This window comes from Micropterus salmoides, unplaced genomic scaffold (genome assembly GCF_014851395.1).
Source record: "Micropterus salmoides isolate LMB-PRFRI ecotype aquatic unplaced genomic scaffold, ASM1485139v1 Ms_hic_scaffold_4, whole genome shotgun sequence".
Lineage (NCBI taxonomy): Eukaryota > Metazoa > Chordata > Actinopteri > Centrarchiformes > Centrarchidae > Micropterus > Micropterus salmoides.
In genome coordinates this window covers 16,344,343-16,360,641 of record NW_024043372.1, presented here as the reverse complement: position 1 = coordinate 16,360,641, position 16,299 = coordinate 16,344,343, and the positions used below count along the sequence as shown (strand labels likewise).

The 16,299-nt window shown below is 39.1% G+C and overlaps 1 protein-coding gene across 14 annotated transcripts in view; it reads left to right on the top strand.

Moving 5' to 3' along the window:
* The window catches only part of LOC119885510 (R3H domain-containing protein 2), a 73,714-nt gene that overhangs the window by 40,126 nt on the left and 17,289 nt on the right, over positions 1-16,299 (top strand). For 2 of the 14 annotated variants that reach the window (XM_038695564.1, XM_038695565.1), the window contains exons 7-19: positions 305-391; positions 559-703; positions 1,760-1,838; positions 2,222-2,281; positions 2,971-3,111; positions 5,094-5,202; positions 6,625-6,720; positions 7,533-7,582; positions 8,278-8,331; positions 11,484-11,719; positions 12,945-13,105; positions 13,654-13,752; positions 15,755-16,048. In XM_038695564.1, the coding sequence (XP_038551492.1) occupies positions 305-391; positions 559-703; positions 1,760-1,838; positions 2,222-2,281; positions 2,971-3,111; positions 5,094-5,202; positions 6,625-6,720; positions 7,533-7,582; positions 8,278-8,331; positions 11,484-11,719; positions 12,945-13,105; positions 13,654-13,752; positions 15,755-16,048 (1,611 nt within the window). The remainder of the gene's footprint in view (positions 1-304; positions 392-558; positions 704-1,759; positions 1,839-2,221; positions 2,282-2,970; positions 3,112-5,093; positions 5,203-6,624; positions 6,721-7,532; positions 7,583-8,277; positions 8,332-11,483; positions 11,720-12,944; positions 13,106-13,653; positions 13,753-15,754; positions 16,049-16,299) is intronic. The other 12 variants (XM_038695569.1, XM_038695568.1, XM_038695570.1 and 9 more) reach the window with 11 other exon arrangements.

Sequence of the window (16,299 nt, the reverse complement as noted above, 5' to 3'; positions counted from 1 at the left end):
CAGTCTGTCTTTTGACCACGAACTGCTAATGGAATAATAATAATATCCCCTAACTGACTGCGTGGACAAAATGCACTGACTGTGTACTTCAGTTGTCTCACTTATTTTCCTGAGGAGCAGCAGTCACCAAGAGAACCTTGTTTACTACAATGTACAGGAAACTAATTCTGGGTGCATGTAATACATAAAATTGGGATGAAAACAGTTTAAAGTGATCTGCTGCGTTTAAAGCAGCTACACTTTTCAGTGAAATCCCCTGAAAACACACAGCCTTACAGGTAATGTATGTGTAATTCTGTTGCAGTCTAATGCCAAACTGAAGCTGGTACGGAGTCTGGCAGTGTGTGAGGAGTCCTCTGGTCCGTTCTCCAATGATGGACCTCCAGAATCGGTACTGTTCCTGTCTCTAACCCCTAACCCCTCACCCTAACCTCAGTCCAAACCAAGTGCAGATAGACAAGTGCCGTTATTTGTATGCCAATACAGTTTTTGTAGGATTAACGATGCTTACTAGATTAAACAAATTAGAATTCAAAAATTTACCATCTTTTCTCATAGCAATGGAATGTCGTTTTCCAGGATATCATCCAGCTTCACATCAGCTGTCCATCAGACAAGGAAGAGGAGAAGTCTTCGAAGGACGAGTATGAAAATGAAGAGAAGGAGAAGAAGGACAAGACTCCACGAAAGATGTTGTCACGTGGTAAGAAGCAACTTTGGAGGCTAAATGCATTTTGTAGCGTGTTACAGAGACCTGTGTTTGTACCATAAAAAAATGCTGGGCAATAAAACAATCATAATTATTGCAATATAATGTTTCTCAAAAACAGTATAACAAATGTTCAATAAATGTTTGATTTGATTCATTTGAATCACAAACGAATTGACTTTTTGACAAATTGTCAATTGACTTGATTTTAGCCTTAGATATGATAAGTGATCCACTGTTTGGCATCAAGTGTTTGTCATGTCCATAAAGAATAGTTTAAAACCACAATTAACCATCTGGTTTCTTCAACTTTCACTCAGGAGCAAATATCAGCCTTTAAACTTGAAAGAAAAAAGGATTTCACATCTATTGTGATAACATTTTTGGCTGTATCGCCCAGCCCTAGTATCATACTTACTCTTACACAAGACGAGATTAAAAGGTATTTGAAATATCTAATAATAAATAGATTTCTTTTTTTTTTTTTTACCTTACGCAAATACAGTGAACGCGAAATAACAGTGTCATTTAAAATGTCCCACATTTTTAAACAAGGTTTGTATTGTCGTGACTGTTGCATGTAAACATGATGTCCACTGTATTCTAAATACCCCAACTAATATAATGTCAAGCTAATTTCTCTGGAAGATAATAGGATCCCTCCCTCTTTTTTTTTTTTTTTTTTTAATTACCTACCTCACTCCCTCTCTCACCAGAGGCCCTCAGGCGTCATTAGACTGAGAGAAGCAGAGATGAACTGGCTTGCCCAACTGTCTAGTGTAGTGGAAAATGATCCCCTGAAGAGTGTGTGTATGCCTGACAGCATAGAAGAACAGCAAGCTGGTGTCTCATGCTATCTGCGTATGTTTATCCTCCATGAACATCCTGTAATGTCGTTGTCGTGTGTTGAGGTGCCATTTTAGGAGCAATGCTCAGCAATATTCTGAATCTGAACACTTTGTGTTACCTGTACTTTAGTGACAGTCAGTCTCTTATTTTTATTTTTTAAGTCTCTCAACTTTCTCTTCCTCTTGTCTGCCTCTCTCTTAGACTCCAGTCAGGAATACACTGACTCCACGGGCATCGATGTTCATGAGTTTCTGGTCAACACACTGAAAAACAATCCCAGGTACGAAACGGAAGATGAACAAAAAAGTGAAAATGAGCTAGATGGGATAGAGCTGATCATTTTACGTTGATTTATTTGGTCAGATACATAGTTGTTTATAAATGGCAAAAACAAAATTAATTTGCCACATGTTATGAATGTTAGGGCTGATAATCCGTTAACAGGCAACATGAATGCATCCGGGTGTTTAAAGGACTGACAAAAATGCAGTTTGAAAAAGATGTTGGAAGGATCACCATTGTAATGGAGGTGATACAACCATTATTGTTGGAAGTATTTATTGCCATACATCATTCCTTTGATCTTTGGCTGGTATGCTCGCTTCACTCCTCACTTGTCCGCTCCTCCCTCTCAACACCCCCCCCTCCCTTTTCGCCCAGCAGGGATCGAATGATGCTGCTCAAACTAGAACAAGATATCCTGGAGTTCATTAATGATGACAAGTAAGCCACGTTCTTCCTAACCACTCTCTTGTATTTAAATTTGGCCCTTCCATGTTCAGTCCTTTTTATTTATAGATTGCCGAGGTAATGAAATAAATATGGCAAGTTGATGTTAGGGAGGAAATTTAGGCTGATGATATTTCTAGGAAGGACCTTGTGTTGTTATTAGGCTAATACTGTTATTATTAAGTATTATGATCAAAAATGTCTGAAAGCAGTAAATCATCTAACCTCAAATGAATTGTCTCCAACGTGGGACTTCCTGCTTTTCAAACACCTCAGAATTTGCCAAAACTACCTAAAACTTTTTTTTAGAGAGGATAATTCTTGTGGGAAGCAAGACCGCAGAGAAGATACAGTATTACAGGAGTTACAAATGGGTCATAATTTGAGTATTAACCACTGTTCTTTAGAAATGTCTGGTACACAATTTTGGGTGAAAGGGGATGTTGTTTCAGACAGCCTGGTGAAACATCGCAGAATCCCTTTAGAATGCATTTCCATCCATTTATTTTTACATAGAACAAACACAAGAGGGTTATGTTCTCAAAATATTTGAAATGCAACAAAGAAATGTACACTTCCAGAATAGATATCCACCATTCAACAAAAAGAAAAGTAATTTAGCAATTCATTGAAGTATACTGTGAAAATAACATATGCTGCTTACAACTTTGTCTCCCCTCTAGTAACCAATATAAGAAGTTTCCTCAGATGACTTCTTATCACCGTATGCTGCTGCACCGTGTGGCTGCCTACTTCGGCATGGACCACAATGTGGATCAGACAGGCAAGGCTGTTATCATCAACAAGACGGGCAACACACGCATGTGAGTGTAGTTCCTGACTTTGGTCCAGTCTTCAACAGCTGCAGTCTAAAGTCTACAGGAAACTTGATCTGGAATTATTTTTTTTCCAAATCTTTATATAGGTATGCACAGAATGTACTGAGTTTAAAACGCTAAAGAAATGCCATTTATTCTCATCTTTCCAGATACCAAGATTGTAATGGTGTCAATAGGGGTTATTGTAGGAGCTATATATGCAAATTAAATCCAGAAGGCTACATAAATAATGTAATTTAAACACACAATAACAGGCCAACATTGCTGCGATAACACAGGAACCACAGCCATGAACTCTGTTTGAACAATCTGAACCACAAATTTTTTTTTTTTCGCTGAACGCGGACACAGTATCAAAATACCTGAGAAATGAAGGCAGCTTAGTCCTGCATGCATCTAAACTAATCAACACAACCACACAGTATGCTTATCACACTGTGTGTGAACTCGAGACAGAGAAGATGTTAATTTAGAAGCTGTTTAAGTTAGGTTATACCCCACAGCTATTGGGGAGAAGGTGTACGTAGGTAGTAGTTAAGTTATTTTGCAAAAACATACCTGTTGCTAAAGAACCAACATTTTGCCTTGACTCCTGGCTGAAATGTGTGATGCGTTTTACAAATATATATAACTTATCTTCCTTCCTCAGAATAAGTTACTTGGACATTTTATGGTGAAATAATCTGCCAAATGGACAGATTTTACCGTAATAGTCTTTGATTTTTGGGCAAGTCATAATTCTTTCAACTCTTAACTATCTAAGACAGTGTAAAGTATTCCATATTTAGAAAGTCTCATGTCTGAAATGAATGAATTTGCATTGTGTCCTAGCCAGAAAATAACGGTGTTAAATCTATAATGTAAAACAGTAAGGCAATCGGTTAATAGTAATTGATGACAAATCTAGGGATGTTACAAATTTATGATTTTAAGTTTCCTATATCAACACTTCTTCTATTCTTCTTCTATTTCTACTAACAGTAGTAGTGTTGTAGTACTCGAGACCGGTCTTGAGACCACTTTTTGATGGTCTTAGTCTCGTCTCAGACTCAACCACATTTGCACTCGGTCTTGTCCCGGTCTTGGACATTGAGGACTCTGGATTTTATTTCAAAACCAGTCAAGACCATAACATATCAATACCAATAAATTGCTTTTGCATTGTCTGATTTATTTGTTAACATCCTAACTTTGATCGGATGTAAAACGTCTTGCTTCGAATTCATCAAATAACCCTAATTAAAAATGCGTTGTTGCCGTTAACAACGGTCACCCATCTTTCAGATCAATTTGAGAAGTACCTATGATCTGGTTCCACATTTTAGTGTGTGTCATGTAATGTGGGGAACTGGTCTTGGTCTTGACTCAGTCTCGCCCTCCCTCGGTCTTGGTCTCGACTTGGTCTCAGCTCCTAAAATTCTTGGTCTTCAAACCTTTATTTATCCAGGATAAATAAACTCCTGGAGATTAAAAATCTCTTTTACAAGAGTGTCCTGGCAAGTGGAGTCTTGTCTCGGTCTCGATAAACTCTGGTCTTGGTCTTGACTTGGTCTCGGTTTGGGTGGTCATACACAGTAAATCTGGAAACCTTCACTAATTGTAATCAACTTTTTATGCAGAACAACTTTTCTTGCCTTACAAGAAAAATGGCAATAGGTTTGTCAGATGATAATGCTTGTGTTGATGTTAACAGCAGTCAGATGCACCTTAACAGTTAGTCTTCCACATGAATGGATGAGGATATGTAAAGGCATACGGTGGCAAATCATGAAACTTACAAGTTTAAAAACACAGATTTAACATAATGATTTAGAACTACTATCATTGCCACAATAACAGTTAAAACTGTTGTTTTTTTCCTAGTACTCTTTCCTACTTCTTTCTGCAATGCAGTCAAATGTTATGTTTTGTCTATTTTTCTTTTAGCATGTTAAAAAGCATGCCTTTTGTCTTTGTACTTTCTACAGCCCAGAACAAAGGTTCTCTGAACACATCAAAGATGAACGTAACATGGACTTCCAGAAGAAGTTCATCCTTAAGAGAGATGATGCCAGCATGGACAAGGATGATAATCAGGTAGGCTGCATTGTATACCATGACATTTATTAATTAACTACGTTTAAAAATTGAAGAGTGTCGTCCTAACATGTCCCTTCCCTTTATACTGACTGATGGTTGTAACTACAAAAATATGTTTGCTGTGGGATTATCTCATGTATTTTTGAGACGGTGGTCCTTTTTTTTTCCTTTTCAGTGTGTAAGAGCATGCAGGGTTTGAACAGGGTTTACTGTACATTATTGTAATTACACATTTGGCAGGTGGGTGTGAAACAGCGTCAGTTCCAACAGAGATTGAAAATGGCATGTGGAAGGCGATTTTAGGAATCTATAATAGAGCACAACTGATAAATCGGCATGCTGATATAATCAGCCGATATGACACAGCAACAAAACACAGCAATCAGCTGTGCTTTTGTTCGAAGTACTATTTTAAACAAGTTTATTTTTTCAACTGCATTATGTCATGTCATCTTTGTAAGGTCTAATAACTACACATGACAAATGTTAGGGGATAATCTTTGTTTATGTACTGAAAGACTAGATTGTTAGATTGTTGATGAATAAAAATTAGAACTGGAGATGATACCACTTTTTCATTTCCAATACCAGCAACACCAACACTAAACTATTAATAAAGCCATTCATATGTAGTAAACTTCCATGTTCCTGTCTTTCAAAATGACACACAGTTGACAGTATTCATTTTGCAATACCTTAACTCCATTGCTTCTTATTCTCTGTCTTTGAGCCACAAAATTGCTTAGCCTGTGGCTGTGCTTTTTGCAATTCAAGACCTGACTATCCACTGTGCTGTCAGACTTGGTATTGACAAAAGATACACATGTTAGCTGTTTGTCAGCTATAAAACTCAGAACTGCAACATTTTCTATTCCTTTCAAAATGAACATAATACCTTGCTTGTACAGCCGTGTGGCAGTTTCTGGGGTTTTCAGTTTAGCATCGAAACCCGTTGTTTTCAACCACGGAAACATGGTTTGATCATTATAATAAAAAATAATAAATTTAATAATTTTGTATCAACTCTGCTTGTGTTGTTGCTGTCTGAAGGAAGTTTCTCACACTTCTTCATTCCTTCCAACAATGTTTGTTTTAAGCATTGACACTTTTCTTTGGCGCCTAATGCTTCTACATATTTGTCATATCCCTTTTGTAGAATGATTCTGTTCTATCACGTTTGTGGTGTTAAACCTTCCCACGCTGATTCCGCCCCTCAAAACACTCATTTAGCACAGTTTCCATTCTGTTATGTTTTGACAGCAGGCAGCTGCTCTCCCTCTCGTTCTACTGTTATCATGTGACTTGTTGCTACTTACATTTACAGGAGGTCGCGCTAACATAAAATATCAGAATGTACTTGTGCATTTTGAAGATTAGATATTAGAATTTTTCCAATACCATTCTTTTATCAAATTTTAGATCCGTGTGCCACTGCAGGACGGGCGACGTAGCAAGTCCATTGAAGAGCGAGAGGAAGAATATCAGCGGGTACGAGACCGGATCTTTGCCCGAGAAGTAAGTATTGGACCTGGACAGGGTAACAAACATTGGGAAGGACAATTCATTTCTCAGTCATTAAATGTTACCATTGACTCCTAGTGAGAAGGCAGTATTTCTTAATTGGAGAAGAATCAGAACTGCGTTAATGTGATGCGTTAATATAAAGCAGTCTCTTCTTGCCACTCCTAATCACAAGGCACGCAGTGTTTCCCACAGAATGACAGTGTAACTGTGGCGCGGGGGGGTTGACTATCACTTTTCTAATGTTAACATAGCTGTCCTAGGCTACTAGCTAGACTACTTGCTAATAACTTTTTTGAGGTGGGTCTCTTACATTGACTTTGTGTTGGACAGATTTGTCTAAAGGTGTGTTCCGTTGTCAGTGTGTGCGCGCGAAAGAGAGAGAGACTGAGCGAGAGGTGCTGAGCGAATATATGCGCTGCGTGCAGCTCTGTACCCAATTACCAGTTTACCCATTTTAAACCGTAAAAAACAAATGAAAATGAAAATCTATATGTGGCGGTCACCGTTGATGATGTGGTGGCCGCCACAAATAAATTAATATGTGAGAAACACTGGTGCATGTGTGTGAGTTGTAAACAGCTCATTTGAAAAGTGATTTTTATTGTAATACTTTTTAGAGATAGGAAGAGGTAAAACTACACAGTAATTGGCAAGAAAAGAGCAGATTACAGAAAGAAAGACTGCACTGTATGTCACACTTTACATCCTAAATACATCTGATGTTAAACTTGAATAAAGGTTGATGGGCAAAGATTGTTGGTCTTAAGTGCTACTTGATGAATGAAGCATTTCATAATGTGCAGGTGTCCTTTTTTTTACAGTCCTCTCAAAATGGATACATCAACGACAACAGGTAAGACCATGCATACCACTGGAGAGTAGAGTGTGTGCAGTTTAGACTCCATCCTTGCCACCTTCCCCCTTAAAGCTACAGTATGATTGTTAGGTTTCAGTCATGAAAGGCAGGAGGCTGTAGACCCATAAACATTTTACAGGTTATACATTGATTCTCTGTGCAAATCTGACCACTTCTTAATCCAGCCCATACAAAAGTTTGATGGAGTTGACTTCAAACAACATTTAGTTTTAAAAGACACTTTCATTGCAAGGCAAATGATCAATATGCATTTGCTGATGTTTCTCTCCTGTGCCAAAAATTCAAGGGTTCTTCTAAGCAAAACTGTCTGTTATGCTAAACCATGTTTAAGAAAGATTTGTAGGTAGTGGACAAACAAATGTTTTCTAGAAATAAGGTAGCTCACACAGCAGTTACTGCCTCTATCCCTAGGCAGCCTGGCCATTGAAGTTAAAAGATTAGGACATAATATGCTGAGAGAGAGAGAGAGAGAGAAAGAGGAAGCGTGGGCTTTTCAACAGTCAGTTTTTTGCCTTGTATGCGTTATTTTTTTCCCTTCTTCTCAGGGGTGAAAGTTCTGCACTGTGCCTACCTCTTCCTCCCCTCTTTATCCCACCCTCCCCTAAACCCCATCCTGTTCTCCAATCCAGTCCTGTAACCTTAGCATTTTCTCCTAATGTTAACCCCAACAGACTTTCCACTGAGGGCTACTGCTCTAGCTCTCAAAAGAGGAGGCAGATCTTTAGGTATTGGGGTGCTGCTGACTTTGACTTGTGTGTTGCCATGCCCATTATTTGAAAGTGGTTTGGTGATGATAGTGGTGACTTGTGGTGGTTTTAATATCTTTGCTTGACATAGTCGGCTGATTGATGGCTATTCCAGAATTGCACCGTGGGGCTTCCCATGGCCCATGCATGGCTGCTTTGTGGTTTCACTGGGGACTGACTGACCTACTTACCTTTCCACCCATCCACCGTCAACTACATTTCTTTATATGAAGTAACCGCATCACTTCCACAGTAACCTGTTTGTTTTGTGGTCGACATAGTTCTGTAGTTTTTTCTTAACGTGTCACCTGTTGCATAGTAGCACATACAAATATGTAAGAGGTGCATAAATGGAATAGTGCTGTAAAGAGACTGTAAAGAAAAGACCGTGTTTTGCTTCAAGTGCAAAAGAGCTGCACCTGACAATTATTTTCATCGATTAATCTTCTGATTATTTTCTGGATAAATTTTTTGGTTCTGTAAAATATCAGACAGTGGTGGGAAAAGTCATCACAATTTCTCAAAGCGCAATTTGACATGTTTGTGTTGCTTTTTGTTGTCCGACCAGCAAGCCAAATCCAAAGAGATTCAGTTTACTATTGCAGAGGACTAAGAAAACCAGCGAATATTCACATTTTAGAAGCGGTAAACAGTTATGTTAAGCATTTTTTTTTCTTAAAAAACTACTTAAATTATTAATTGATATTTAAAAGTGTGAGGTTGTCAAATATAGACCGCAGTAGCCTCAGCTATAATCCAATCTGGGACCCTTGTTGCATCTCTCTTCCTCGTTTCCTCTATTGCTGTCTAATAAAGGTTTCAGATCTAGAATGCAACAATATATAATGTTTTTGTCATTTTCATTATGTAAAAGTATGTTCTATACATTCTGCTGTTTGTTTCTTGTGTGCGCCATGTTATTTAGAGGCTTGAAGATTAGCTTTTAGCAGTAGCCTTCCTTTTTTCTTTTTTTTCTTTAGCTTTTTATTTAAGTAACTTGTAGTTCTAATACTTAACGTTTTTATCTTCAACCTTTGAACCATCCCATTTCAGGTGTCTTTATGAATTCCTGTCTGACTTTTATTTGTGCTACTTGCAGAAATTTCATTGGAGGTTGACATGTAATCTAATATAGCACTTATAATTAGTTTGAAGCTTTTTACATTTCAACTAAAAATGAGCTTAACATCCCAGCCCTAGGATTGATATAAAGTATACTTGTTAAACTTTACAGAATACATGCTGTTAAACTAAGAACGCCATTAAACCCCAGACTTCACCAAAACAAGAAGCTCTTCTGTGAGCCTCCTTATAAAAACAGAGTGAAGGCAGGACATAACAACAACAGCCTAGCTTCCCTGCTTTGCCCTCTTTGTGCGTGTGATGGGGAATGCTGTCGTGAGGAGAGAGTGGAGATGAAGTATCATGTGATCAACAGCAGAATCCCCCCTCCTCTTCTTCCTCCCGCTCATCCTGCTCTCATCTTTGTCTGCAGAGCAAAGCGAACGAGAGTGCGCCTCCCTTTACAGAGCACCCACCCTTCCTTAAAATAGGCTGTGCCAAGAGAGGACTCAAAATAGATCCTCCATTAATTACAGTCTCCCTGAAATATTTATCAGCCTCAGCCACCTTCAAACACCACTCACTATTACTAGGGTTTTACAACCCATACCGCATCCCAGTTCTCGTCATGGAGATTCCCACAATCAGCCTCACATGTTTTGAATTCATCTTGTTCTCTCAACTCGGACGTACTCTGTGCATATCCCTCTTCCAGTTCTCAGAGGATGAAAAAAGCAAGTGTTTACAGCTGACTTAGCTGTTTTTTTTTGTTTACTCTGCCGTCCTCAATGCAGAGTTGTAGGTATCTGTTCACAAGCAAGGCTTTCTATCTACATTCAACCTAATGCCACACCACAGTATGTATAGCACATTTTTCTGTTGTGAATTTCATTTTTCTTTCAAAGTTATAAGCACAATGACATTCAAATGGAGCAGTAATATTCTTAATGCTGATATGTCAATGGCAGACCCAACCATTCACTTGTGATGGAGGGGTTTCCCCAGAGTGGTGGTTACGCTTACAGTGTGATCATTGGTTTTCTTGGCAGCTGCCCTTATCCAGGGTGACAGCATCACAGCAGCACAATGAGTGTGTATACGGCAATATAGTTAAAAGAACCATAGTGGTGAACCAGTGGTAGCAAGTGGTTATTTTGTAGATAGTGTGTGTGAGTCTGAGTGTTGATGTACATCTGCTTTTACTGTCTTGAGTGTTGATGTACATTTGGTATTCATTTGCAGGTGTATGTGTGTCTATTTCTATGTAATTTCTTGTCTATTAATAAAAAGTATCTTACGCGCATGTGTTGCTGTTTATCTGTATTCAAATATATAATACCTATGCAAGTACTCATTCTGTAAAGTCCTTTATGTGAATATTGTCTCCAGTCTTAGATGGTTTGTTTGTTGAATTCATGGAAATTTGTATCACCCAGTGTCACTGTACTATCCTCTTACACCCCCAGTGTTGATTGTCTGGAGCATCTTTACTCCCTGCATGTATGTTTTCCTATGTGGATGGGGGTGTGTGTGTGTGTGTGTGTGTGTGTGTGTGTGTGGTCGGTCATATGTTTAAATTGGAAATAATATTGTTTGGTGGTTTGTTGCCTGATTTGTATTGTGGTTTCACTAAACCAGCCAATTTGCATCTGTGTTGAATGCCCCATCCTAAAGCCTGTCACACTGTGTGTCCTCTCTACCTGCTGATGACCTTACTGTGCTCTTCTGCTTCTGCTCTCCCCTCTATCTTATTTTTTCTGTGACTATCCTTCCGTTTCTGTTACCACCTACATTGTTCTCTGCTTAAAATTCTCCTATGTGCACATCTTCCCCTTTTCTAAATATTCCTCACCCTACACATATACATTTTTGTCTCCCTTCTGTGAGTTCTTCTTTCTTTCCACTCCAACTCTGCTCACATCTCTCACTTGCTACTTCTTAACTCTTCTTGCTTTAACTTTTTTGTTTCTTTACCTCTTAATTTTCCCCCTTTACTGCGTGTATTCCCATTTTATCCTCATCATTTCATCTCTATCTCTCTTTATCGTCCTCGTTCTGTCTTCTCTCAGAGGGAACCGTGAGAGCTCCAGTAGGGCATCTAGCAGTCGTCAAAGCAGCACAGACAGTGACATGAAGTGCCTGGAGCCACGGCCCTGGAGCAGCACGGACTCAGACAGCTCCAACCGCACCCTCCGGCCGCCCGTCACTAAGGCTAGCAGCTTCTCTGGCATCTCCATCCTTACCAGAGGGGATAGCCTTGGCAGCAACAAAGGCTCCCAGGGAAGCTGCAAAGGCTCTCGCTCTGGTAAGGACTGAAGGAAAGTTTAGGGGAAAAGGAGAGACAGTTAGTGTATGTCATAAAGGCGAGCATTCGCCAACTGAAACACTAGCTTTTACTATTCATTATAATTCTTGCTACTTTAAGTGAAGCAAGCAGATCATGAATAAAATGCATCACCTCGAGTCGTGTAGGCTATATTTTACATATAGTGTGAAGTCATAATGTAGATATGACTTCATTGTAATTAGAAAAAAATGTAGTATAGAGTATAAAACTACACTGATTATAAGACAAACCCCCTAATCACTGTTTCTTGTAAAAGGAATTTTTGAAGATACAAAACACTTTTAGTCCTGTTGGAAAAGTTTCCTTTAAGATACTACTGGTCCAAGGGGAAAAAAAAGTCCTCACCCTTGAAGCCCTTTCTCTTGAAAAGTGAAACATGGTTTACTTCTCATAAAGCACAAAGTAAATCCGATATTTGTTTAGCTTGTCTATTGGTTGCATATTCACACTCTCTCCTGTCAGGCTCTTAGAAGCAGTCTGAAATATTTTCTCTAGCTGGTAGCATTTTTCTTTTTGAGCTCCTCATTGTTAAATTGACAATGTTAAAATGACACCGGTTACCTTTGGCTGGTCGACAGATGATTAAGTCCTTGCAGTTTCTGCAGGAAAGTTGTCAGGAGACACGCTCGGCCCATTTTTACGCAGCAGCAGCAGTACCTTGACTAAGGGTCTGTACATGGTCGAATAGAACTAGTTTTGATGATGGTTTATTCGACCAACAAGCCATAATGCAACACTCTCTGCATGAGCTAGTGTTACACCAGTGCTCGTACTTGAATATAATGCAACCCCAACTTTTTCAAATGTAATATCCAGAAAACAATGTTATGATATATTCAGTTCAATATGGTATTTTGTTTTTTGAACTGTACTGAACATTCCCAGGAATAATTTATTTCATATTTTATTCAATAATTAACACAAGGCCTAAAACATTTGGACTAGAGGGATGCTTCACCTCTTGCTGGAATGTTAACTTGAGTTAAGTGGCCCTGGAAACTTAAATTATGTTGTAAAATAGAGGATAATGCAAGAAAAAACACATTAATATAACTACAGAATTTTATTTTTGTAAGACAAAATTATTTTGATTAGGATTGGTGGGTTAACCATGTTGATCAGAGCCAAAATTAATATGCAAAATTATTCCCTGTATCAATCATGTTTTCTTCTGCATCACTAGGCCTGCCCCTAGTCAGTCCTGATGTGTGTCCCCCACCTGCAGCCTCCCAGTCTAGCCGTAGCCTACTACCCTGCCCATCACAACAGCCACAGCCTCCGCCTCAGACTGCCCTGCTGCCCACCCCGCAGCAACACCCCATGGGCAACCACATGATTGCTCAGGTATGTACCTCCACTACCTGCATTTATGTCAACCATATCAGTAAAAACAAAGACACACTTTCAAGTTACAGAGGATGTACTTACTGTTCTGGTGGCATATTTAGTGATCTTTTGTTCACCTTCCTCCTCTACATTGGGTTGGTAATTAAATGAATGTTGTGCTTGAGGCTGAATCTGGCGATATGTAAGGAAAAGGTACTTTGAGCAACAGTATAAAAGTTATTGATAGTCATTGACAACATATCTGATGACCGCCATTTGCTCTCTTGTTTCTCTCTGCGTGGCTGTAATTACGTTTCATTTAGTTGAGTTTTATTGCTTTTGTATAATATTTAGAAACTAAATTTGATTTCCATTTCTATCCATCTGTTCATTAACAACTTTTCCTCTGTGTTCTAACCCGCATCTCTGTCTTTTGTCTTAATTTCTCTTTATTCCCTTCTTTCCATCTGCTTCTGACACCCTCCCTCTCACTGGTGCTCTCGCTCTCTCTTGCTCTACTCTGCTCTGCCTCTTTATTTCCTCCCTCTTTCTGGTGGTGTGCATAGCCGGTGGCATCTCTGCAGCCCTCTCAGCCTGTCTCCTACTCCAGCCCTTCCTGCCCCCAGGTTCTCCTGCCAGTTTCTCCTCCCCAGCAGTACACAATGGTACTGACACCTCTTGTAGCTTCACCTCTACATATTAATTTAGTAAAAGGTGGGGTATGCAATGCTAATCCAGTACACCTGTTTTTTTTTTTTTTGTCAAATGCAGCGAGTATATCCTCACGACCCACAAGCTGTCCATTCTGTGTATGTGTGTGTGTACAGGAAAAGAATCCAGTGTTTGTACTCTGCCCTAGCTCTGTAAATGGAAAAGAAAGTGGCTCACACCGAACCACACAACACTATTCCGGCCTTTTCAGCCATGATTTATGTGACAGATAACGTTAAATGACTTGCCCATGGACATTCAGCTTACTTTCTACTTCTTCAAGACATGCAGTTGTTGTTGTGATGTTAGCTATTGTCGCAGGACAGTTGTGAGTATTGCTGTCTGTAGCTGGTGTGCTATCTCTGGGAAATTCTTTTCCTCTCTGCATGATAGCTTCGCAGCAACAATAGCGACAGTTTGCGACCCCCACAATTTAGCTTATGCTAATGACATTACTTGCGGTGTCATTGTTCGCTATATATCATGGTATTTGTCATCGTAGTGGATTTCTCCTAAATTGCATACCACACCTTTAAAGACTGCATTACTGACACCCTCATACTTTGCATTTAGCTATTGCTGTATTCTGCAAGACACTTCAACTCTCATACCCTGCTCTCGTTCATATTAGTTAGGATGAATTATGCCTTTGCTGCTCTGAACCATTCAGGTATTACTTTTTCTTCAGGCTGTGTAATAATCTGTGTGCTCTTCCATTTGATTGGCTGCATGTTCATTAAGCAAATGAATGAATAAGCAAAAGTGATTTGCTCTGACCAAAAAAGTGTACTTTATTTTGGCAGTTGTAATGATATATAAACTTTTGTTTCCTTGTGATGTGAAAGAATATTTTTAATCCTCCAAGCACCTATTACCAAAGTAGTGTATTATTTTTTCGGAAGCTAATTACTGTCACACATTCTATAAATGTGCACAGACATGTGTTAAGAATTTGCAAAACTCAATGTATTTGAGCCACTGTAACCCTAACCCTCACAAACTCATATGGAAACATATCTGATTTTTAATTTTGAGAAACATTTAAATATGATTGTCATCCTATTAGACTGACTAACAGTTGACAATTGTGTTTACATTCTGTAATATTTCTATCTTAAATAATTTAATTAACTTATATATAAAAAGAAATATATATATTTTTTTATTGCAGTGCTCTCATCCTAATCAGCCAAGAACATGTTCTGCCACATGAGCAGCAAAGATGAGTGTTCGTATAGACCCTGACCTTAAAGGAACTAAAGTGTTTTCAGAAATATACTTGTTTTCTGTCAAACCCACAGTCGGATGTGAAGATCCAACAACTGCCAAAATTTGTCATAGGCATTATCTCGCAATCTAGCCAAACAGTCTTATTGTACTGGATGCAAAGGGATTACATTTGTATTGATTCTCTCATCTGACTCTTAGTAAGATGGTAGATGGGTATTTTCCAAAATGCTGATGTTCCTTTAATACTCGTGTCTCCATTGCTCTCCCACTTTTTCTAATGTAGCATTATGACTTGAGTAATCAATCACTCAGATCTCACTTAGACCTTACACAACTTCACAAGAGGCACTGACATATAAATACTTGTAGCAAACAGGTCTGCAACCAATTTGAAGTGATCTATAACTTTATATACAGATGTATAAAGCTATAGAGCATGACCTGTAACTTTATATATCTGTAGATAATGCAAGCAGTGACTTGGTATAATGCACTTTTTAGTTAATGGTATGAATTAAAAAGTGCATTAAATATTAAGTCAGTGTGTAGATCTTTTTCTAGTTAATGACTAGGAAATGGCCAACAATGCCTGCTAGTGTTTCAGAGTATTTGAGCAGTATTTGCAGTTCAGTTCAATACTGTGTAATCTGGATACATACTAATAGTTTTGTATTTAGTGTAATAGTAATTAAAACCCACCAGTGACATCATTCCCATTTCTCACAGGGAGAAGAGCTAGCACCCCAGTTCAGCCAGATGACGCTGAGTCGGCAGGGCTCCAGTGAGAACCCTGAGCCTCCCCCAATGTATCAGCCTCCTCCCACGGTGCTGTCCCAGCACCCCCCTCCTCAGACCAGCTACATCATGGCTACCACGGGTCAGCCTATGCCGCCACCGTCTGGCTACCAGCCTGCCACTGGACATCCTCATCCTCCTCCTCCACCACCTCCTCCATCCCAGCCCGTTATGCAGGCCCCACCACCCCCACAAGGCTACATGCAGGCCCCTCCACCTCAACAGGTATGTCATTCCCCACAGCTTGTGAGATGAAGACGTCAGACAATTTCCTTAGGGTACCGGATATAATGGGAGTCTCTCAGAAAGTGATAGATGATATATGAGTGAAATATTTTATTACAGTTTTGATTTTAGGGTTTTTAACTTGTTTTGGAAGACTTTAAATGTTTCATAGGGCTAAGAAATAATTTAGAGCATTTAAAAGTCACACAGGGCATGCATAATAGTAATGTGGGTTTTTGGGGGCCAATGCT